General features: G+C 31.4%; 1 protein-coding gene across 3 annotated transcripts in view; it reads left to right on the forward strand.

Annotated features, from left to right (window-relative positions):
- Positions 1-962: 962 nt before the first annotated feature.
- The window catches only part of LOC134692028 (histone-lysine N-methyltransferase MECOM-like), a 48,631-nt gene continuing 23,016 nt past the window's right edge, over positions 963-26,577 (forward strand). Inside the window, exon 1 of one of the 3 annotated variants that reach the window (XM_063552372.1) lies at positions 963-1,079. Coding sequence is in view for 1 of the 3 variants with exons in the window: in XM_063552371.1 (XP_063408441.1) it covers positions 1,163-1,199 (37 nt within the window). In the remaining 2 variants the exon portion in view is untranslated. Of the gene's footprint in view, positions 1,200-16,967; positions 16,986-26,577 lie in introns of those variants that run through there. The other 2 variants (XM_063552371.1, XM_063552373.1) reach the window with 2 other exon arrangements.

Genomic DNA, 26,577 nt, shown 5'->3' on the forward strand with positions numbered 1-26,577 from the left:
ATCTGCATGGAACAATAGCTTTTATATTTCTTTTGGCACAAACTATGTGTCTTTCTTTGCATTAAATCTGGGATCATCCTGATAGAAACTTCGCAGGTGAGTGTGCATGATAAAATTGATACTGAATAGTAAGCAAAGGACTAAATAAACAGTAAAATGATAGATACCCCTGGTCAAATAGTAAATGCATATGTAGGACAAACAAAATCCCACTTATTATTAATATTTGTTATATTTTCTCAATTTTTATTTATTTTGTGTAATTGTTAACTATGAAGATAGCATAATCCATGTGTATTACTAATTATATTTAACGATAAGGACAATACAGTATGTACAGAATTGCGAAACAACATGTTTATATTTTTTAGCTAGTTCCTTGACGTTAAAGGAGCTTTGCACTTTACTGCACCGTAATACTTCTAATTCAAGTTGTCTGATTCAATCGCCAAATAGCTTTTTGTGATGATGCGGCGTAAAGCAATCAACAATCAATCAAACAATCAACCAATAGGACTAATGCATGATTTCTGTACATTCAAAATTACCACGGACCCCATTGTTTAAACAAGCATTCTATAAGGCGGTAAACAATACTTTCCTGTTCGTGCAGTAAAGTAGCAAGTTTTTAGCTGCAAATATGGGCTAATTATTGTTTAAAAAATTAAAGAGTTACACATTCATCTTCTTATCAAATCAAAGAAGGGGTCATTTTCATTTAAAACCATTTATCTTAATGGGTAATTAAAACATTAAATGACAGGCATATTAATTTGCACTCCTAAAAATTGGTATTTTATTAACATTGCAGGCTGATTAATCTTTTAAGTCTTTAGAAAATAAAAGAGATAATCCCTAATTTTACAAATAACATTGCTGTCCCGTTAATCCAAACACTTCTTTTCATTATTTACCTATATATAGATATATACCGTTAGACTATTTAAACCTATCGTATCGTTATCAAAGTTTTGGACATGATTGTAATATTAATTCTATTTAATTGGTTTTATTGACAAGAAAAGAAAGTATTCTCCTTTTAATATCAGTTTTTGATACACAAAGCGCATGCGTGTCAGGTGAGAGTTAATCTTTGCTTATTTGTGTATTGTCTTGTATGAGTGGTATATGATAGCTAGTCGGAACATCAAATACAGAGAACATGAGGTCGAAGTCTAAAGCAAGAAAACTAGCACACGGTAAGTGACAAAATACACACACAAACATTTAAACGCACAAACGCAAATTTTTAATTTAATTTTTATTTTTTTCATCCCTCAGATTCTGTATCAATTATGACCACCTGTCGTTTTGACATCGAATTTGATTAAATACAACAAGTACAAGATTTTTTTCTATATTTAACAATAAAATAAGACTTAATATAATTCGATCGATTTCTTCAATAAATTGCTAAAAGTTTGTAACAGGTAATTGCTTTGATATTGTCCTTTTAGTAACTTTCCCTAATCTATTTTCGGCTATTGGAAATTAATTGTTGGTCAAAGTGTAAATTACAAAAGAGTATATGGAATAACCGTAACTCTGTTGTTATTTTCATTTTAATTCTACGTATCATTTTTGTTCACATGTATAGAGCAAACATATGGACATTAAAAAAGGAAGATACAAAGTTATTTAATATTTAATAATTATTTGTCTTGGTATAGAGTGTAATATTCAATCTTTGTGTATGACATGAAATCGTTTGTATTGTACGTTTTCTATTGAAAACATTCAATCGGTTAGTATCGATGAGATATAGTTTATGAAAACGTTACAAGTACATGTATTAACATTTTGCACAAATAGACCCATGGAAAGCTAATTTATACAAAAAAAAATAGCAGATATGCTAATTGTATAAATTCATGTCCATATTCATACAAGTCTTCTCTAACCTTCATGTGCAAATTGCATTCTTGGCTTTCAGGTGGTTTTTTTTTTGGTTTTTTTTTTCTCGGGGGGAGGGGGCGCTTTTGAGAGTTCATAATGAAGATCAATCTAGAAATGCTCATCAGACGCATAATTGTCATTTTTGTTCAAGCAAATCGTCTGTGTGAGGGATATCTTTTTATTTACAGATGAACTTAGGTTTTTTTTCTTGTGTGTGCTGTAGAGTAATACATGTTGTATTTGCATGTAATTTTCGGCTTATAAAGGGCAAATGCTTTGCAATTTATTTAAATTAAGACATGTATCACTGTAGTTTGCATTCTCATATATTGACCTTGGATGATATTAGCTCAAACTGTTAGGTCTTGCTTCTCTCAACTGGCTGCTCTAGCTGAATATTTTGGTATTCGTCTTTACCCGCTGCCATTCAAGTCACTTGCGTTCTGTGCTCTAAAATGATTACTACCGTGTCTTTCATTCTCCATGAGAATATTGTTCTCTAATAAGTGAGAGGTTTAGCTAGCTATAAAACCATATTCAATCCAACATTTTCTACAAAATGTAGAAAATGAAAATGCCTGTACCAAGTCAGGATTATGACAGTTGTTATACAATGTATATACATTTCGTTTGATATGTTTGAGCTTTTGGACTTTCCTTTTTGAATTTTCCTCGGAGCTCAATATTTTTTTATTTTACTTTTTTGACATACAAAGTTAATAACAAGACGTACTTTAAATTATTCCGATGCATTATCTCAAACGAAAAGATACAAGAAATCAATGTTTTCATGTTTTGATATTCATTTCTTAAATTGTGATATATACGACAACAGCTGGCTATGAATGTTGTTTGTCTAAAACTTAAGTCATGTATATTAGATGGCACGTGACAACAAACTTGATCTCTTGTAGATAGTTGTACCATTGGCAACTACAGTGAAAACTTTTTATACCGGAACTCTTCGGGACTTAAGATTTTGTTCGGTTTTGGCCGGTGTTTGGTTTTATCGGGTTCATAACGCATACAACTTGATATGGCGGTGCTTAAGTTCATGTTTGGTTTATACAGGTTTTCGGTTTATGCAGGCTTCGGTTTAACCGGGTTTCACTGTATACTCAAATATTCTTATTGTTATATTGATATATTGATTCTAACATTCTAAGTTTTGAAGAAGAAAAAAGCTAAAAAAAAAAAAAAGTAATCATTGCATGCTTATACATTTGCTTGAATATTTCGGTTCTTATGACTATCACTGCATGAATTGTCGTCTTTTCTGTTTGTTTTGTTGCTTTCCTTCCATACCAATCTCTATTTGAAATGTTACAAATTGAATACTTATAACTCAATATACAAATACAAAACATTACACCAGTTGTACGCTGATGGTAGCAAAGGTTTAGTCGTATGGCCTCATAAGCTTCTAGTGGAAATTTGCGCGTTGAGCAGGCCTGCGTTTGCTAAACTGGGTGTACAAGTATATTCAGTCAAGAACTGTGTAATTGATGTCTTTTAATCTAAACAATTTTGCATAGAATGCAACACTGTTTTCCAGGCCAGTAAATCAAAAAAGCAAACTATATTAAAACAACATGCTGTAGACGGGAACTTTCACAACACAGCTCCAAGGTGGCAGAATAGGTGTGTTAATTGACAATAAATTGTATTTCTGAGTAAAACAAATTGAGACTATACAATATGTATATGTTGTGATGTTATACTACTGTTTCAGAAAAGGGAGAATGTTTTGTACATTTAAACGTTTAATCCCGATGCAAATGTTTGCACCTGTCCTAAGTCAGGAATCTTATGTACAGTAGTTGTCGTTTGTTTGTGTAATTTATACGTGTTTCTCGTTTCTCGTTTTTTATATAATAGATTAGACCGTCGGTTTTCCCGTTTGAATGGTTTTACACTAGTAATTTTGGGGCCTTTTATAGCTTGTTGTTCGGTTTTTAGCCAATGCTCCGTATTGAAGGCCGTACATTGACCTATAATGGTTTACTTTTATAAATTGCTATTTGGATGGAGAGTTGTATCATTGGCAGTCATACCACATCTTCCTATATCTAAGGAAACAAAAAACCAGAATGCGTTACTGAAATAGAAACTAATGTTGGGTCCATTACAATTATTTCAGCTTAGCATTCCAAAGCATGTCATAATATTTCATGTCGAGACCTTCCATCTAGTTAAAGACTTGCTGATGTATCTTTTATGACTAATTGAAAATTTGTTGTCATCAAAAGGTAAAAACGGACAGAGACTTATTGACTATACAACTTAGTAAGATTAACATAATGATAATACCAAACTAAAATCCACATCCTATATAGCACAACATGTATCGTCAGACTTTTACGACAATATGTTTGTTGTCCTGTCGATATTATTTTTTTTGCTTTGTATTCAACGTTCAAGGAGAACCGGTCCTTTTACACCTTACTATTGGGGATGGGTTTTGTTCGTTGTTTGTGGACGTTTGGTGACCAAGAGGTGTCTGGCCTGGTGTATATTTTCTAATTGAAATTCTCAAGACTTGCTACATTCTATAAAAGAGGGACGAAAGCTATACCAGAGGAACATTCAATCTATCAATTAATTACTTTTTTTTATCTTCAAAAGGTAAAAACGGACAGAGACTTATTGAGTATAAATTCTCAAAAAGATTAACATAATATCAAACTAAAATCCACACCCCATATAGCACAACATGTATCATCAGATTTTCATTACAATAGGTAGGTTGTCCTGTTGATAAGTAAATTAGCCTGTGCTGATATGAGTCAAAATGGCGTGTTATATTTATATTACCTTTCAGTAATTTCTTTTAATCAAGTTATGAAAAACAACAATCTATTGTTTATGCTTCATATGATAGAAAAGATAACAAGTTTTTCAATGAATATCTCTATTTGATACGGTTTTCTTGCCAATACAATATGAAATTGCAATGAGAAAGGGAAATTACTAGATGTCAAAGGGACATGTATTTGTCATACATTAGACTGAGTCATCGTGTTCATGTACTTTACGAAGCTTGCTTCTTTTCTTCTCTGAAGTTTAAAAAAGAACATAGTAATTTTTGGGGCCCTTTATAGCTTAATTGCTGTTCGGTTTGAGCAAAGTCTCAGTGTTGAAAATTGTACTCTGACATAATAGTTTACTTTTACAAATTGTGACATGCACGAAGAGTTGTGTCATTGGTAATCACACCACATCGTCTTATATATATATAGAGTAGTGATATTTTTTCTTTTTATTTAACTTTCTATCAAAACTAGCACTTTTACAGCTTACTATGCAGAATGAGTTTTGCTCATTGTTGGTGGCCGTTTGGTGACGAAGAGTTGTTATGTCCTTTAGTCTCTGGTGGAGATTTTTAATTGGCAATTCTGCCACATCTTATTATTTTCAAAATAGTAAATTTTGAATTTTATTTCATGTTCAATGAGAGATAATGCCGTATGCAATTGCAAAATGTATATTTGTGTGTGTGTGTCCAGGCGTCCAGAAGCATTTTTTTTTTATGTAAAATTAATAAAACAAAAATAATAAGAATGACATGATCTGATGTTTGGCTTTTCTTATTATTTTTGGATAGTGTACTGTTCACTTCCAGTAGCAAACATAATCTAATTTCGCACTAATTTCATGGAAACAATTATCCTGAGTATACGAATGAAATAGTTTCCACTGGACCTTAGGCAAACAAAAACTTATCAACTGCTGCTACAATCTATCGTTTGATTTGCATCGTATTTATCTAACGTTATATTATAAGTCACATGTATATTCGGAACCAGACAAATTAACAACACATCAATGAATTGTAAGTGTGTCGCCCGTGCCGTTATGAAAAGTTGCAATCGGGAAAAGGAAATGTTAATTTGGTCATTTGCAGCAAACAATCTCTTTTCATAAATGGACCTCTGAAACAGGGTTTTTCCCTGGGTTTTCAAAAGTGTGACACTTGTATTCCATATCAGGGGTTATCAAATTGAATGTCACCATTTCGATCGACTGTGTGTTTATGCATCAAGCACAGCGATCGCTCCTCGCAATATACTGAAATTATAAAAAAAAGAAGATGTGGTATGATTGCCAATGAGACACCTATCCACAAAAGACCAAAATGACACAAACATTAAAAACTATAGGTCACCGTACGGCCTTCAACAATGAGGAAAGCCCATACCGCATAGTCAGCTATAAAAGGCCCAGATAAGACAATGTAAAACAATTCAAACGAGAAAACTAACGGCCTTTATGTAAAAAAATGAACTAAAATAAATATGAAAGACCATAGTCTTTATTTTCTCAGGAAATGTAAATGAAAATATATTCATATGATATAAACTATTTATTTCTACTGCATGTACCTGTATATTTATATATTATATGGTACAAAGTGTCAATACGATGTTCAGTCAGATCTGTTTTATATTTTATGATGATGGTATGCAGTTGTAAGCACAAATATAGAGCTCATTTGTTCTTGAGAAATAAACAAGGAAATTGTGTCAACATTTTCATACTGATCCTCAATTTGATTAACAGCTTTTTACTTTAAGTAGAAGGTTTCGTTTTTTATTAATCTAAACATCGAGCGTCTATCACCCTTTTTATTGAAATCTTTCGGAATTTTGGGTCCTCACTGCCCTTCAAATTCGTGCTTTTTTTATTCGAGAATCAGACTCTTTTGAAGGCAAAACTCGAGTCTGGCGTACAAAATATAAATCATAATATCTATATGATAAGCTTATTTAAATCGCATAGCACACTGTAATTTGTGCATTTAACTTTTTCGTTGTTTATTTCAATGCCTATATGTGTCGTTAAATATAGATTATGATGTATCTGTATAAGATTGTAATTATACATTCTTTAGATTTAGTGGACGATTTACCCATTAACCCTTAAATCCTTTGGCCATTTCTTGCCAAAACAAGTTTTCGTAAGGTGGACAATGGGCCAATACTTCTTCTATTTGTTCAGAAGTATTCCTCAATGGATTTTACTTTACTTTGGCATCTGGGTGATAATGCATCGAAAAGAAAATGATCTTTATGGGGCTTAGTATACACTTAAATATTTATCTAAGACCAATTGTAATATGACACTGTTTAAGTAATATTTTCTTGAACCAAGGATAGTGGTCTAAGACCTTAGAAAAACACACTTTAATGGATTCATCAAAAGAGGAGCATTTCTCGCATTTAATTCTCAAAACAAAATATCTTCAATTAGGTGTTACATTAAAAACGACATTTTTGTTATGATAGGTGACTTCAATGACAGCTTGGGATTTCGGACAATCCGTTATAAAGTAGTGGTAATGTATACAATTTATGTGGTCAAGTGGCCACACTGACACGGTTTGGGTCATCATTGTACAAACAAAATGGAAATGTATAGATAATACATAAATAGGTAGTATTGTTCACTTTTCATAAGTTTTATGTGTGAAATTTCTATCGAATTTTTTGTTAGTTTAAGCTGTTTGCATTAACTCGTGTATTTTCGCCCCTTGTCCATATTTGATCAAATATTTTCAGTAATTGACACATTATGTTGATTTTAGAAGTAACAATAAATACTTCTATCAGTCTTTGATAATACACGTGAAAAGGACATTTTTTAAATCCGTCTCAATCTTTTATGAAGAAATAAAATATAAAGTGCGGTACACAGATTCTGGTTTTTTTCAAATATTTTAGAAATTAAAAAAAAAGATAGAAATTATTCTTGATGTAATTCTGCGAGGTTTTGAATTATTCTTGAGTTTTCTGGAAGATTTTCTTTGATGACTATTAACGATATAGCAGGTTTGTTCTAAATCCATTTTCTCTCAAAATGAAAGAAAAATGAATTTGATAAATTTAATCATTGGTCTTTGGAAATTGATTCTGAATTATTCTTTAAAATATACACTCTGACCTATAGTTGTTATAAAATTTCTGTGTCATTTTTGGTAACTTGTTGAGAGTTGTTTCATTGGCAATCATACCACATCTTCTTTTTTTATATACAGATATTTTTATCTAAATATAGCATTTAAGATGTGAACATTATCAATGTTTTCCAAATTGCTAGTAACTTTACGACGTGATGTTAAATGCTAATGATAAATTTATGATGAGTGCCACATATGTAGCAGAATCTTCTCATGTACCTGTCTGATATTGTTTGTCTTTTGTCTTCTTGTTTTTCTTTTACGCCGTGGCACTGTCAGTTTGTTATCGACTTATGAATATCCCATCTGTATATTTTGTCTCTCTTTTATAATTTATATAGAACTTATAATGTTCCGCCGCATATTAGCTCATTAGTTGGTGTAATTCAGAGGGAAGCTGCACAAAGCTGTCTCACTTTGAGTAATATTTACATAATTTTATCATTACTTCTCACATAAAAATTGTTGCAAGATTATGATTTTCTCTTCAAAAATGGATTGATATCTTATAAGGACAAAAAGTTCAATTTGCAGAGACTTGTATAAGTGCATAGTTTTGAATAATAATAAGGGTTCAACATACTTAGTAGATCATTTTCACAAAAATTTGGTATTTCTGCAAGTAGACAATAAGACGTGTATATAAAGGAAATACATCACGGTGACCTTCTGCTGTTTTTTTTTCTAGGGCCGGGTTGTTGTCTCTTTGATCCATTCCCCATTTCCATTCTCAATTTTATCAGATACATTTTGTTATTTGGAAGATACCGTGATAGATGTAAAATTTAAAACAAAAAGAAAGTTAAAAAAATCATAATTTTAAAGGGATTCAAAAAGATAGAAAAGGCTCGTGTTCAGTGGCACATATCATTTTCTTTTGAAAGCAAATCATTTTAACATATAAAAAACATTTATATTATATTATACGGCGTACTAAGTAACACTCAGAAACAAATCTTTATGTCTTTTGTGTCTAATCTGATTATCTTTAGAAAATCAATTTTAATATACATTTGTACATATAGATATTGAACAAACAAAACTTTAAGAATCAAGAAACTCGTCACAAACAGTACGATTTATAAACTGATTATTTACCTAATCTATTACTTATCTTTTTAATCATCTTTAATCTGATTTTCTCTCTTAAATAGATAATCCGTTGAAATTTGTGTATCTGGTAAAATCACCGCGGAGATAATTCGTAATCCTATAATCTTGTCTATAATTGGGGTGCAAAATAGGGAGAACCTTTTCAAAAATTAAAATCGTACCTTTTAAATAAATAAATTCAGAAATTCTAAAAAAAAATCTAGACAAAAGGTCAAATTTTTGCATGAGTCACTTGTCAAATTTTTATGAAGGTACCAAATTCACAAAGTAACACTTAACCTAACCCTTCAGAGTTCTGCTGACCCTTGAGACACCCAATATTTAATGAAATTCTGACAGTTATCATAATTTTCATCATAATCCAACGGTAATTCATATATTTAATATCATTCAATTTTAATCTATTTTGCGCGTGTTAAGAATTGTTGAATAATAATGGTAGATTATGTGTATTGGTTCAATACATGAAAAGAATTGCATAAGTGTCTTCTAAATCCTGACATTTTAACCTTCAAAGTGAAAAAAATAAGTGCAAACATTTAATAAGGCTTTATTTTATTAAATACAGCAGTTTTTAGCTGAGACAAAGAAGACATGTCGATTTTAATATTAACATAAAGAAGAAAGAATACAAAGAAACATGTCCACACTTTATTAAAATTAAAAATTAAATTGATGAAATGTAAAGAAAATCAAAATTAGTTCATGCCCTGTATGCATGGTATATACCGAAAATGAAAATAGAGACATCTTTGAGACATCTGTTGAATTTTATAAAGTGAATCTTTTTTATCTTCCTTTTTATAATATTTTATTTAGATTATTTTTATTTTGTGTATAACTCTATATCATCAAATAATATATTGCTAAAATCGCCAATGCCTTCATGGAAATATATGAATATGGGTTAAAATAATAGTATTTTAATTTGTAGTCTTTGAATTTTCAATGTACTACAAACATCAGAAATAATAAACCATTAGTAAAAACAAAGAGTTCTGTAAATTTCCACAGTTTTTAATGTCTTTACAACGGAAAGCATGTTATTGGAAGATTCACTCTGCAAATAGAAACATCAATAGGCGGAGATAAACCTTCTTTGTCTGTTATTGACAGATCACATGAACATCCCTATATCGTCAGTCACGGCATATACTAAAACAAGAACCGCATTTTGTAAATGGAACATGCTTATATGTGTTAAGCTTCTCGGTAGATTGTTGATATTGTGTTTGGAATTAGTTTATGCCATTACTTCTGATAGAAAATATAAAAGCAAATCCTAAACCATAAATGAACATCAATTATTTTTTTTGAAAATGCATGCATGTATACAAAATACAGTCCATTACGGGGAATGTAAAAATGGATAATCACTGTTACAAGTGTCCTTTCCCTAAACATTTCTTCTGTGAGTTTAGATAAGATTTTTTTTCTGTATTTGGGCCGTTTGGATTTCTAATTTGTATTTTGATGAATACCAAATTGTAGATTCAAAAACAAAATTTCAAGAAATTGTTTTAACCTTTCGTCTTGAAATCATTCGCCATGAATATCTTATACAGTTTTCAGAATTTCTTAAAATGTAGATTTTATGTATGCATGAAAGGAATCAAGGTAAGAACAACTATGATTATTTACACCGTTTCTATTGAGGTAGATATTTGGTGCTTCGAAAACTGGTTCGACAAATAATCTGCTTTCAAATCGTTTGAATTCAAATATACTTACGTATTTATTATCTAATGTACATTACTAAAACGGGTTAAGAATGGAATGTCACAATATCTTAATTACTGAACTTTTTTAGGCTATGATATTAGATAAATACATTCCTCAAATGCCACCAGTCAAGTCAGGAATATGACATGTGTTCCATTTGAGCTTTTGCTTTTTGATAAGAGAATATCCGTTTCGATTTTTTTTAAGTTCTTTATTTAGTTGTACTGCTTTACTTTTTGATATGTCGATAATCGTTTCATCCTATAAATGAAACGATTATAAACATATTGAGTTCCAAAGCCATTATCATGCTGAAAAGTCCGTTCCAAATATCCATCCTATTGATTACTACATACCAGCTATTAACAGTGTATATTGACACAGAACGATGAGTTTAAGTGTATGGGTTGTTGATTTTATTGTCAGTTTAACTGTGGGATGAGTTGTTTATCTGATAGATCAATTGATTATCAACCGCAGTATGTTTATCATTATCATCATTGATAAACTTATGGAGCTAGACTTGCTATGAGAGGAATGTGTGAGGATCTATTGGCGGGAAAAAAATAAATGTTATCTGGAGTTTTAATTTGTCATTAAGGCATCTACTAAGATACAGTTGTATGAGTCAACATATCGTCAAATTGTCGAATAGGTTGACAATAAAATGTCCGTTAGCTATAGACGGATTTAATTGTTCCCTATACTCTTTATTTATTTTTACATATTTTGCGTGGGGGTCAACTATTTAGGGCGTTTTACTCTATCACACATTACTTTAATCGGCTAGGCAGCTGTGATGAAGCAAGCAGACAACGCTTTAGATCTTACACCAATACCAAATCAAGTAAGATACGGAAAAAGATTAATACCAAATCCAGAAAGATACGGAAAGAGACCAATGCCAAATCCAGTAAGATGCTGAAAGATAACAAAAAGAAACACAAAGAGTAACGGCTTTGAGTCTCGAAGAATATAATGATAACGCAAGACCACAATTTTAGAAACAAAATAAGCTCGGGTTGATTCGGTTTATTATGGAGTCAATTCAGTTCTAAAACAAAAGTTTCTGAAGGTGGTGAAACAATTTCAAGCAACGCCTTTTCAGGGTTCATTTGTGTTTTTGTAGAAATAAACATCAGATTCATCAAATATTTTGTCCCATATATTTTCGTTTGATCAACAATTAAAATTGTTGTTAGGACGAATCATCCAAAATGTGCACTTAAAATCATGGGGCCTTCCCCACAGGGACATAATATATTATAACTCGAAATTGATTTACACAATATATATTAAATAAAACACAAGAATTTTAGTAAAATTGTGAAACTTTTCTTAAAACTCTTTTAAGTTGCAAAATCAACAGATACAAGACACAATGATATGGCTGATGAAATAGACAACCCTAGGAGCGCCCTCTATTAGTTACTGTGAAAAATGTGAATGAGGCTGAGATGTCATTTTAGATCTTTTAAACCGACGAGATAAAAATGAACATCTGAAAACACCATGAAACAGCCACAAAAATTAAAGTCATCCTGTTTTTCTTATTGAGAAAATGAAATTAATAACAAACATATGCCTAACAGATAAAGAAGATGTGAGAAAAGTAGAAATTAGAATTTCTCATCCACATAGTTGGTAAACACCGTGACCCAAGAATATATTAGCTGTGAATGCTGTTATCTTGGATGTATTTCATAATTTCCACATGCGGGGATGCACAGTTTTAACAAGTTGTATAAGATTTATAACGAGAAAACCATTTACCCATGCCAGGCATGATAATAATATACATTTATATTTTCAAATAAAATAAATTACGACTGTCTTTCTGAACTTTGGCACTGCGGTGAAATATCTTTTTATTAATTGAAGTGATATTTTTAATGAAATGGTTGGATGTTGTAACACCCAATCATAATTAATAGAAAGTAGTTATAGAAGCAAAATTCCTGCATCATCTTTTAATTTAGCAAGTTTGGGGAATATAGGCTTTAACAATACTAGTATTGGCATTGAATAACGACTTGACAACCCTTCCCCCAAGAGAACATCTGATATTGCTTGTGCTAGTACTATGGGACCTATCATTCATATTTGGTGGGGACATGATTCATTTTCTCTCGGTGCAAACAACTTTTTTATCTTAAAAAAAAAGTCAACACAACATGTTTTCTTAATATAGACCAACCATGCATTTATCATTTGTGTGAAGGTTATAAGTCTTTTTTCTTCAATGACAAACAGAAGCATTTTTTTAAATTGTATTTAGAATTATTGTTATTTTTTATTGATATCTACTTAATATCTATTTTGCATTTCCTTGCTGAATAATTTTTTAAAAGAAATTCAGAATCTACAAGTTATAGTTTGTAATGGAGAGACCAATGAGTTAATATTTTGGTACCATAAAAACCAAAGGGGCCTAAATAGAGCAACACATTGAAACTGTTACTTATAAAAATTCACCGTCTTTTCAGTGGTTTTCTCTATGCACGTTTATTTTTTAAATATATAAAACTATTAAATCTAGCCATCTTTTCTAATATATATAACGGAACGGCATTAAAATATAAACTGTGGGAAAACGTTGGACAAGTGTGATCACCAATTGATTTTGTTATCACTTTATTTCACACTCGATTAGTTTTAAATTACCAGTTAATTTAGCAATGACCATCCGTTTAATATAAGAGACATATTCGAAGTAAGAAATTAATTTGAGAAATATACAACGAAACAGATGATAACGGTTTTCAATCAGTGTAATAAACAACAAATCTATTTCCACGATTTACACGACTTCATGTCTAAAGGCATTCAATAATTTCTGATAAAAAAGGAAGTTCTTTAACAGTTCTATCTTTGGTTTTACTAATTTGAAAGGACATGACAATGTTCTTAATTTGTCTTTCTGGCTGTTTAAGTAAATCTGATAATAATAGTAGCAACGCGACTCATCAATTTTGTTCCGAGTGAAAAGGCTTCGGTGAAATTGACAACGTTATATAAACTACTTGTATGGTTTCCGTCTGATCTTCTTGCCAGAAGAGCTAAATTGATGGTATGTTTTTGTAAGAACGTTATCTCCACCCTACAAAAGACGTACAAGATTTATTTCATCGGGGCTTAATTTATTTTCAAACTGTTTTATTCGAATGTCTGGCTTCTATAAGGCCGAAGAGCGGATTCGGATAACGAAAATGGATCGATCACGAAAAAGGCGACTTCCGCAGAGGTTTTTCCTTTCAAACAAAACTTGGCATCAATTAATAATGCTTTTAAGATTAGATAATAAATTGAAGTTAGCAAGTGCACATAGTTACAATTAAACAGGAAGAAACCAATAAAAAAAAAGAAAAAAAAACAACTATCTTTCTTGTTAGGAAAATAGGATATTTTATTATTATTATTAATAAATACTATTAATATCAAGTTTTTCATTTTGACATTGTAGTAAATCACACGAAAATATAAAAAAAAAATATTTAAGCTGTATTTAATTTGTTGAATTTACTTTGAATTTATTTAAACTTTAGTCTTTTCAGTATTTTAGCTATATTTTCGTACTTTTACAAAATTGTTATAAAATCATCACGATGTTTTCAAACTTCTTACAAAAATGTCAGCATTATTTCTGGGCATAGAACATCATATTTGGGTAGCCATTTCCTAGGTATAAATTATTTTTTTATTTTTATTTTAAATTAATTGATATTGGCCGCCAGCATAACGTCCGATTAGAATATATATATATATATATGCTTATGAATAGTGTTGAGTGCACGTTGTATAGATTCCAGTTGGGCTCGCCTCCTCCGTATCACATAAAAGTCGAGAGAGTGTGCATTTTTTTTTGACGGTGGACAATGGTCGAAAGTTGAGGATCCGCCATTAATTATCTACAATAAGTGGGTTATTTTTTTTCTGGTTTTGAGAGTGGACAATGTTTGGACGTCTCTCTCTCTGTCGATCGATCTATCTTTCCGTTCTTTCTTTCTTTTTTCTGATAAATAATACAATGCCATTATGGTTCATTTTGTCGTGATTATCTGATTTTTCTGATTTTGAGAGTGTACAATTTTTACACGTCTAGGTTCCACCATTAACTATCTACAATGAGCCTTAATTGATGAGTACAACTGCCGTTTGTATTTCTATCTCTATCTATCCGTTCTTTCTGAATAAATAATACAATGGCTCATTTTGTCGTAATGATCTGATTACTCACTTTCACAACTGATTAGAAGATAACGGAATTGGAGCAGAATATATAAAGATACCCAATCAAAAGAGAATAAGACTTGGGTGTTGTTTTCATCATTGACTATTAACCTGTGAACATAAACCGGGGTTGTATGTCTAACAAAACATTGAACGTGTTATTAAGGTGACAAAGGAACCATTTAAGCCATCTACCTGATATTTTCCTCCCTGAAATAATAGATTTGAATGACAGTTATGTTTTTAAAATCATGGGAAAACTGCTGATTGACTTGAAATTGATGTTATGTCGATTTCAGAGATACCGATTTCACTGTTCGATATATTTGACACTTAATTATGAAGTTCAAGATTGTATTGATATAAAATTCAAAATCTGGATTGTCATCACACACAGAACACAGAACAATAAAATCATTGAGTATTATTATCATATAAATATACATTCGTATTCAAGACTCAAAATAAGCAAATGATATATAAATGAAAAATGTAATTCTTCTATCTTGACCAAGGAGGTACAAGCTAACAAGAAATTAGCATTTGTATATACGACCGCATTTTTTCATACATCTTGCCATGCATTTTAATGATGCAACATTTACTGACATGATTGACATCATAATAACAACTACTGCTTAAGTATACGTATATACATATTTGAAAAGAATACAAGTCTGTTTGTAAACAAAGTTTCTTTAATGCAACGATTATATTTCAAAGTTGAAGCTTAATGAGTCTGTATTGCTCACTCGACTCCTGTATGCCTTTTTTGACAACATTGAGCTGTTTATACGTATCAACTTTGAATTCATATTACATTAACATTTTCTCATCCTCAATATCCATGGTAATGTGCCGCTTGACCTTTAGCATCCATTCGCATCATCATCTTATTACACGAGGCATCGAATTTAACCCCTTTCCCTATTCCAATGGAATATGGCGACTTCACACTTTGTATGATCTTTGTGTTGATGAAGAACATCATGTCTTATGATAATGACACTTCTTGAAGATTGCCGTTTGTATGACCTATCACAAACCTTGTGCTGTTAAAATGTTTTGCTTGGTTCCCGTCTTACATATAAAAAAGAAGATGTGGTATGGTTGCCAATAAGATAACTCTGCTCAAGAGACTGAATAAAACAAAATTAACAACTATAGGTCACCATGCGGTCTTCAACAATGATCAAATCCCATACTGTTTAGTCAGCTATGAAAGGCCCGAAATGACAAATGTAAAACAATTGAAACGAGAAAAGTAACGACCTAATGTATGTTAAAAAATGAACGAAAAACAAATATGTAACACAAACGACAACTACTGAATAACAGGCTCCTAACTTTTAGGGGCTGATCCCACAGCTCGCTAACTTTATTCGTTTTTTTTTAAGTGGCTTGATTGCATTTTTTTCCTAATGATAAAATCCCATAAAATAATTTGCCAACACTGCACACAAGCTGGATCTTGCAAAATTCTTAACGTCACAATTATCTAATCCTTTATATTCACTTATATTGTTAATTAGTCTTAATCTATACATATCACCGTATGCAAACTGAACTTTTAACATTGATAGAAAGATACATAGCTATCTTAAATAGTAGACTAAGTTTGGAGATTCCTCTCAATGGTAATGTCTATCATATCATAGCAACGTTTGACTATAGCCATGAGGAGAGATCTATCGTGGCTCCTCTACTTTAAAAGGGTTATCTTGTTTGACTGTGTCGCGTAATCCGTTTGCTGTCATCAGTGGACAGAAGTCGCACACCTTTCAAAGATAACGACACGCGGAAACGAATTTTCAATGTATACTGCCAAACCACCTAAGATCATTTATCATATAACTGTTCTATATCTATATCTTAAGAGACGTTTTGAAAAACCAGATAATTTATTTGAATTTTTCCTTATAAACAATTTGTAAAAAGAAACTATTTGTATAAGACATTCGCCCCTGTTATGGTGAAGTTAAATTTATGTGTGGTTTTTAAATGGTTAAATTTAGTCCTTTTTAAACAAATTTAAACAAATATGGGAGATATCAAGAAGATTTAGCGGGTTAGTAAAACTTTCTTTCTTACACCAAAAGAAACTTATTGCATTTGTATAAACATTCAAAGATATTGAGAAAATATTATATTTTAATTTAATTTCATTACATTAAATTGATAAAGAACGTCAGGGTTAAATGGTCATCAGAAAACTATCATATCTAATAACTGAAACTTGTTGTTGCGTGTGCAAAAATAAAGAATAAATTAATTGAATCACATATATTTGAACTCGTCCTCAATATGACTGAAGTATTTGCCACTGGACATTAAGGCACATAACAATACAATCTTATTTCGAAAATGTTTTACTGAAATATATATCACAAAGTATAATGACAGGTTTTGTAACAAGTATGGGAATTTGAAGTAACCAACGTTGTATTTGTGAGGTTTTTTTCTCTCAACTATACAGACTGTCTTGTCATGTTGTTTTATGTCTTGTGGTATAACTTGACTTGAATAACAGTATAAGGTACCATGCAGTTTTACCTAAGCAGATGCGCATTTCGACATGTTTCTTACATTTTGAAAAACGGGGTTTGAAAATGATAAACGCGGGAACCTCTGACAGATAGAAAGGTCTATAGATTTTACGATGTATCTTATCTCCGAAACAAGAACTTGCGAATGTTTCGTTCTTCCGTGTACGAGAAAGTTTAAAAGTGAAGACTATATTTCCTGTCTTGAATGAGCGCATAATTTCACTACTGAAATGAAAACTCAGAAATACACAGGAGGAAGTTAATGTCACTAAATTGAATAAATAACTATTATACTATATAGAAAGTAGAAAAGATAACAAGGGGCTAAATGTCAATTCTTCCTCTTGCATACTTTCCCTATAAAGAAAACTAAATAACTTATTGTGAAATAGAAAGCCGAAGAATGAATCCTTTCTTTTTTAATGTATTCAAGAGCATAAATTCAGTAAGTTCGTCTGTTATACAGACAAAATAATTTTTCTTATAATATTTTATAATCTGTTTAGATTTGAAAATTTCTGTTATATCAATGCAGTCAATTTTTTTTAACTCTCCATCTCCCTACAATTATATAAAGAAACTATGTACAACAATGCAAAGTATATATATTGTAGGTCAAATTCGTTACCATTCATTATGTACGAAGTGTTATTTTGTCCCTGTTGGGGAGTTGTCACATTGGCACTGATACCGCATCTTCTTGTATTTATATAATTGGTTGTTTCACATTTAATTTTATCATTTATAGTGTAGTGCCCATTTGTCCTTAACCATATATGTACATGTATATTTGCATGTTTCATGAACAGATACCCACGTGCTCGCATTTAAAACAGAAAATGTGTTTATAAATCATACTGTTTTCAGAAGTAAAAGTAATGAATGCTATACATAAAAGCTATTATTTAGTCTTTAGTCGCAAAGAGGTCGCTGTAGGTCCATGCGGCTACCTGAATGAATAGACATCAGTTATTTCTACATGACCAATAGTAATTTTGTCTATTTATTAACTTTTTAATTTTGATATAATAATCATGTCCTTTTAATGGTCTAGTAATTTCATCATAAGGTCCAGTAGTTTGGTCGTTCCATTAGCGCCTAAAACTAAATTGTTCTTTTGTCTAACAAAGAAAATAAAACAGAAAAGAGAATAAAACACGTAAAAAGACCCATTCTCTGTAAATTTACATGTTTTGAAGCTTCATTTAATAATCCTGACCCAAGAAAACATTTTGGTACTTTGTTTATCTATGCGATGTTTTTATAGCCTTTTGGTTATTATTATTGCCAAATTAAACGACCATAAAAAGATGATTTGGTTATGATCACAAGGTTTTTATTGGATGGCCAAGTGATGAGTAAGTTAAATATACCCAACATTAGTAATCAGGACACCCGAACATGTTATTAAGTTAAGCAAGGCGTATGTTATAACTCCTCCTACTTTCACGAAACGTGTCCACACATTGAATGTAAGTTAGGATTAAGATAAACCAAAAAATAAAAATGGAAAAGGACAAAACCTCAAATTGTTTTTTTTTAATTTAATACATTTTGAATGGTATCTGCTCATGTTAACGTCCAGTACATTGTAAATAATTCACTATGCCCCTAAACAGAAAAAATAAAAGTTAAAAAAAATAGAAATAAATGTACCTATAATATTCGGGTGAAAGGGTGTGAAAAGGTACCCATATTACGTGTTTGATCCAACATTTATATGCACAGACTTCTCCTCTTTCTGGAAAAAAACTGGATTTTTTTTCAATCACAAAGAGGAACAAGATTTTAGTTTAAAAGTCAATCTGCATGGTTTTTATTTTTATTTTAAATATTCTAATGATTGAAATACACTGTTTCCCTTTTCCCTCTCTTTTTTTTTAATTAATTTAGAAAACAAAAATAATCTTCCCATATATAGATTTTGGCTTCTTGAGTTATGTTGTTAATTTAATTGATCGAAGGTTACCATGATGGTGTTAGGACAAGTTGCTCGTCGAGAACATGTTAAAATATGGGGTTATTCGGGTGTTTCGGTCATACCAATACATTGCAGCTTACGTAGATGGCACCCGTCTTGAACAAAGAAGATAAACAATGTCCAAATTACTTTTTTTTATTTCAATGGTTTCTCTTTAAGATATCCAATTTTATGGAATATGAGAGATCCAGCGGTTCGAACAGAAATAAAACAATTTATCAGTTTATTGTCTTGTTGCGGGATAAAATATATTAGTTTAAAATCACCAATGGATAGTTTTGTCCGTGACAGGTACACGTCGGGTTCGCCTCCTATGACCCTAGGTGAATCTTCCGTGACCTAACATCATAAAATTTCTAGTGACAGTTTTATAAAGACAACATTTACCGAAGATTAGACAAGCAATTTGCTGCGAAGTAAAAGATCCGGGTACTTGAAACGTTTGCATGTCAACTGTCAGGACCTTCTGTGCGTTTTACAATCCATAGAACAATCAGAGTCATTTAGAATCTTTTAATCGAATTTGACATTTTAGATTTGTAGATAACCTACCGGTAGCGAAACTTCACTCAACTGACCTTTTAATTTTGTCACGGGAATTTGTAATATTTCACAGTTTTCTTCATTCAATAATTTAAAAAATGAAATACCGTAAAATTACACTGGTAAATTCAAAGTGAGAAAACCATATCATTAGATCTTCATATTTTGTGTTTGCTACATTCTTTGCTATTCTACGCATACTCGAGCGCATACTGACCATGTGAAATTTAATTAAGTTTCTCTGACTGACCTCTTAGATAAAGATAAAACACTTATTAAACTTGGTCATGATCAACAATGAAAATGACCTGTTTATTTCTATTGTTTTGTATATTTTCTCACCCAAAATATTTAAATTGCTGTTGACTCATACAAAAAGAACCGGGATTTCCTACATGTACTCTCATAAGCATTGTAATATTTCCTTTTTCCTCTGATTTATATTTTAAAAAAGGAAAGACAAAAACAATGATCGAAAACACAACAAATCGAACAAAGAAATTACATAGACACAAGAGTTAAAGGCAATCGTACAACCTTCGTCAATACAAAAATCACAATGCATTTTGATCTCAAACATAAATCTGAATACATGTATATAGTCTTAATAACATCAACAGTCAATACATTTTTATAATAGATATAAATTTTCATATAAAAGACGAAAATCAATTGTAAAAATGTCTATATTATACCAGCCTATGCATCATAAGTAGATATTCAAAAGGACTTATTTTGCATGTTTAGCTATAATGTTGTTAGAAACATCTTGTCTTTAAATACATTGATGTCAACGATGTATTAGTGCGCCAGCTTTTGACAAACGAAAATCATTTTCCTAAGAAGGATCGATCTTTGAATGATATTGAGGCAGTAAAATAGAGACAATTGCAACGATTACCGCTAACCTGCCACACATCAAATATGCCATCAGTAAATATACTCAACAGCTTATCTACAGCAGCAGTGTATTCAAGTCAGTAATGTGGCAGTTTGTCATGTTTGAGCTTTTGGTTTTGCCATTTGATTAGGATACCTTTGTTTAGGGACGTTCCGTTTTGAATTTTCCTCGGAGTTTAATACTTTTGTGATTTTCCTTTTTTCTCTTGCATTGCAAACATCAATATATACCATTTGGCGACCATTTTTACATATTATTTATATGAAAATGTTCTCTGGTATACAGTACTAATTTGGATATAGAAGCCTGTTAAACAAGTTTTAACTGAAATATTTCACGATATTATTTTTCAATCTACTTAGTATATCACAATGCATATACGAACCATTGTTCCAGGCTTTGTAATGTTCGGTGCAGTTCGGGTAAAGAATTTCGGAGAAATATAAGAACCAAAGTCATACCGCAATTATCTTCCTCTGATCTGATGATACTTAATTTAGAAAGGATCAGTCTTATTACAACAGAAACTTGATCATCTATGATAGCAACTTAATTTACAGTCCCCGCTGTTGTGTTTCTCCATTTGTTCCCAGTCCAAAAACTGGAAATATCTCTTGCGATTTTCCCGTTATTTTATATAATAATTATTGGAAGTAACGGTAAAACATCTTGTTCTGCTTCCAATATTTGAAACAAAAGATATTTTCCAGTTATAGTCTCAGTGTTTTTCCTTCTGGCTATTTGTTTTCAAAATTCGATTTTCCATATGCTGCTGCTAAAAAAAGTACAGTAAAACCTTTATATAATGGTCGTCCTTTTCACTTAAAACATGTTACCTTTTAGGAGGTTTGACTGTACATCTTATTATAGACGCCATAGAAACAAACATTCTAAATGTTTTATAAATCATCAGCCTTTTCGACCATCATAAATGAATTCATTCACATTTTCGTAAATCTGTGAGGATGGATTGACATTTGCAATTTGGTTATATCCCCGTTTGATGTCAATACTAGTGAAATAATTTTGCACGCAAATCTGTGAGGACGGATTGACATTTGCAATTTGGATATATCCCCATTTGATGTCGAGAGCAGTGAAATAATTTTGCACGCTCAGTATACAGATGTAAAAAAAAGGTTTTAATAATCTCTCTCACCTGTTGCACAAACACTAGAAGACGTTTTAAGTCGCGAATCCCTAAAAACAAGTATTAAAATTAGGATGTTATAAAAGATGACAGATGGACGAAATTCTATCAAAATCACATTATACAATAAAATAAAGCTTAATGTTTTATTTTGATCTTATTAACGTTAAAATCATAGAAAGAAGTCGTGGCAAGCTTATCTTTTTCTTTTGTCTTCGACCATTCACTGATTTTGGTATGTATACGTTTTAATTTGTCATTTATTAGATAAGATTTAAAACTAAAAGTAAAATTTGAAAATTTGAAAATTCAGATAAGTTATATATGTTTTTGTATTTTCATAATGGAAATTGGAATTTTTAATAATCTAAAAAGTCTTAGATCTGCAAGTTTTCAAAACTATAACTGATGTTGTCAGTCGCCTTCAGGAAAATTATGCCACTTTGATCATCAGTTTAGAAAGTTAATTTGAGACTATATTCAAATTCTAGCCTGTTTCGATGTGTGTGTCAGCTTTTTCCGAAATTTCATTTTCATTTCCCTCATATCAAGACTTACAATGGCGTGTGAAAAAGTAAAGGAGATAGGGACCGCCAACAACGTTGTCTTCTGTAATGTCATTCGAATTAGAATTAACAGTGTTACGAATATCATGGGAATCATAACAAGTACCTTCTTATATGTTTTTTATGACAAAATATATCCTTATAAACAAATAGATCATCGTTCAGTAAATTATTGAATTTCTTGATATGTAACACCCGGCGATGACCTGTCTCGTGCAGAACAATTTGAGATTATTTATTCATATTTTCTCAATTAATAATGATGTAATAAGTTATTAAAGGCCTTATTATTATTAGATATGAGTATAATGGTATCAAATACAAATTTGTATCAAATTTTTGATTGGGTCTTTGATAACTCCGATTTTGAAGAGCTGTTAACGAGGATCAATTTCAAACACCTGTGAAGATTTTTATCTTTGATATAAGCAGTAATTATCTATGATGTAAGGGGTTGATGATCAAATTTGGGTACGTGTTACATGATTTGTAAGTTTGATTCATAGTTTCAGGGTGGATCTTCATTGAAGCAGGTCATTTTACAACCTTGCTTTGTGCTTTTAAAATAAACATGAATATATCCTGTTTTCTATTGAATGGCTTTAACACTATCAAGTTTATTCCCAGGGAGTTTTCGTTTTTATTGAGATATTTCGCTCTTAAGATGACTGGTTTTGTTTTCCTCGACTTTGTATGTCTCTTGATTAAAAACCGACACAATTAAAATAAATGTAGTGTTAATATTGTTTTGTCGAAAAAAATATCATTGGACTTATATCAGATTTTAGTTTTTACTCGGGCTGTAAAAATTTTACATATATTCAGTAATGGACTTCTGGTATTGTACTATAGACACACCGTGACGTAGACGGATTTGGGGAGAGTAGCAATGGAGCTGAGTTACATATATGTCTATTGCAAACACTTTTATTTATCCCCACTTCTAATGAAGTCTTCAGATTTTCAGATCATCACCTGTCACATTCATTATGTTAATCTATATGTGTCATCTAATTGGTGTTTTGGATTGTTTGGCTGGTGATTGTTCGGTTTATTTCTCATTGCCGTGTTCTCGTGTTTTGTATTGTTTGGCTGATGTCTCATTGCCGTGTTCTCGTGTTTTGTATTGTTTGGCTGATGTCTCATTGCCATGTTCTCGTGTTTTGTATTGTTTGGCTGATGTCTCACTGGCGTGTTCTCGTGTTTTGTATTGTTTGGCTGATGTCTCATTACCATGTTCTCCTGTTTTGTATTGTTTGGCTGATGTCTCATTGCCGTGTTCTCGTGTTTTGTATTGTTTGGCTGATGTCTCATTGCCGTGTTCTCGTGTTTTGTATTGTTTGGCTGATGTCTCATTGCCGTGTTCTCGTGTTTTGTATTGTTTGGCTGGTGTCTCATTGTCGTGTTCTCGTGTTTTGTATTGTTTGGCTGATGTCTCACTGGCGTGTTCTCGTGTTTTGTATTGTTTGGCTGATGTCTCATTGCCATGTTCTCGTGTTTTGTATTGTTTGGCTGGTGTCTCATTGTCGTGTTCTCGTGTTTTGTATTGTTTGGCTGATGTCTCACTGGCGTGTTCTCGTGTTTTGTATATTGGTTGGCTGATGTCTAATTGCTGTGTTCTCGTGTTTTGAATTGTTTTGTTGATTTCTCATTGCCGTGTTATCGTGTTTTGTATTGATTGCATGGTTTTTGTTGTATCATTGCCGTGTTCTCGTGTTTTCAACTTGTTTGGTTGATGACGTAATGTTATATTCTTCACATCTTCATTTATTCTACTATAATGCAATGATCAGGGTTAAAAAAAATTATTGTAGTTACATAAGATCTTGACATTCGGATTCTTTCATACTTAAATATTTGTTTCGGTTTTATTCAAAACAGATACAATATTATCGATCTATGAAGTGATACATGTATGTAATGGATCTTGTTTTATGTCATGCCATCTTAAATTTGAAATACCTAAATAACATGACAATTTAAAGCAATTGCATAGCTCCTGAATATATATCAGTCATAATAGACTTTTTGCAGCTTATTTAATTTCGATTATATTCTAATGAAAGAATCATACAGATGCAAAAGTGTTTTGTGTAACATTCCGTGTTTCCTTGTGTTGCAATGGGTATTGCTTTTGACGGTTTTTTGGTTGTCTTTGTGTTGCGGTTTATGTTTTTTTTTGCCATGTAATTGTCCGTTTGTTTTCGACCAGTTTTTGGTGGGGTTCATGGTGCTTTGTCTTCATTTTTTTTTATGTTTTGTCATGTGTAATATTATTTGTCGGTTTGTCTTTTTTTCTTTTTTAGACTTGCGTTTCAGTTTATTTTCAAACTATGAGTTTGAATGTCCCTCTTTTATCTGTCGCCCCTCTATCTTGAATATCCATTTTGCATCGCTCGCCTCTCTTAAAAATATTTTATGCAGCATATTTAAATGGCAAAATGAACGTGATATGGGAAGCAGTTCAAAGTATTTGATCGACATCTCCATTCAGATTAAATTATGAAATATCTCTATTTAGCAGACGTAAATATAAAAAAAATGTTTGTCCTATATAATGCTGAAACATCATGGCTATTCAAAAACTGAACGATTATGTTTTGTTGTAATCTAATTTTTTGTGTAATTTAAAAATCAGATAATTTGCACCAAGGAAGACAAAATTGGCGATAAAAGAAATTATGGTCGTTGATAATGCACACCGCTATTCCGAAATAACTTCCGGTGATTCAATCTCCCCGGGTAATTTTGGTCGCAGACTTATTTAGAAAGAAAGACAATCTTCGTATTTCCTTTCTAATGACAATGATATATTAGAAGGGTTTATCGTCGCCCATTTTGATTTTATTAAAATCCACAATGCGAAAAACGAAAGATACAACAGACTAAGAAAAAGATCAATTTCACTAGAAGATAAATGTTTCTCGATAAGGCAGTTTTATTGAATACATATCGAAAATGTAATTACACAATAGCATTATAAGGTATTTAAACTCTTGAATTACCCGTCGCATCTATTCCGGAATATCCTGCATTTATGAAAATTCTTTAATCCTTCCCTGATGTCACTTCCGGCCGTCTGTCAGCTGATTGATAAAACTCGCATCCAATCCATTGACAATATGGCATCGGTTTCAATATGTTTTAATAAATTTACCTTATCTTCTTGTCAGTTTCACCTAAATTGGTATATAATTACTAATAATTATATTGATTTTAACAATAAATGCTTGTCAATTTCATGGTTTTCTCTTCAAACAAATATAATTAATATAGCTAAATGTTTGCTTTGTAAATCCCTTGTGTTACTAACCAGATCTGCAGTTTAGAAAACAAATTGTCCAAAAATTATCAATATTATTTTCAAAGCATGATGCAGAAGAAAAATTGATGTATCTGAAAAGATAACTCTTTTTTCATTAGAACAAAATGCAGCCGACCTATTTGAAACCATTGTCTGTTTGTGGGAAAATATTGAGAAGCCTACTATCTGAATGTTAATTGCAACAATTCCTTTCAAGGTTTGTGCACCACACGATTTAATAATAAGTTGCTGCACGCGCGTGATATCCTTCTCGTGCATCAGGTTGATCGTGGGAATTTTTATTTATACTGAGAGATTTTTTAACATCCTAACTTAAACATGGAAAATTTGCTTTGTATAGAAATGAAAGCACGCCTCATTCTCAGTGACGACAATTCCAAAATGTTTATACAACATATTATATAAAGGCATTTTTTGTACGAGTCATTATGGTTATTGTCTTATGATGAAAGAAACTCAATCATAATTTACTACCAATATATAAGCTCACATCTTTTAATAAAGCATAAATTTTGAGTACATTACAAGCATAAGTGACAAATAACATATCGGTGTACTTGACTTGCATGTGTTGAGAGTCCGTGATCTGAAGTCCTAGTTCTTTGTGTAGCTAAGAGTCAACATTGACTTAAATTCTTGTCACCGTTT

This window comes from Mytilus trossulus, chromosome 12, assembly GCF_036588685.1.
Source record: "Mytilus trossulus isolate FHL-02 chromosome 12, PNRI_Mtr1.1.1.hap1, whole genome shotgun sequence".
NCBI lineage: Eukaryota > Metazoa > Mollusca > Bivalvia > Mytilida > Mytilidae > Mytilus > Mytilus trossulus.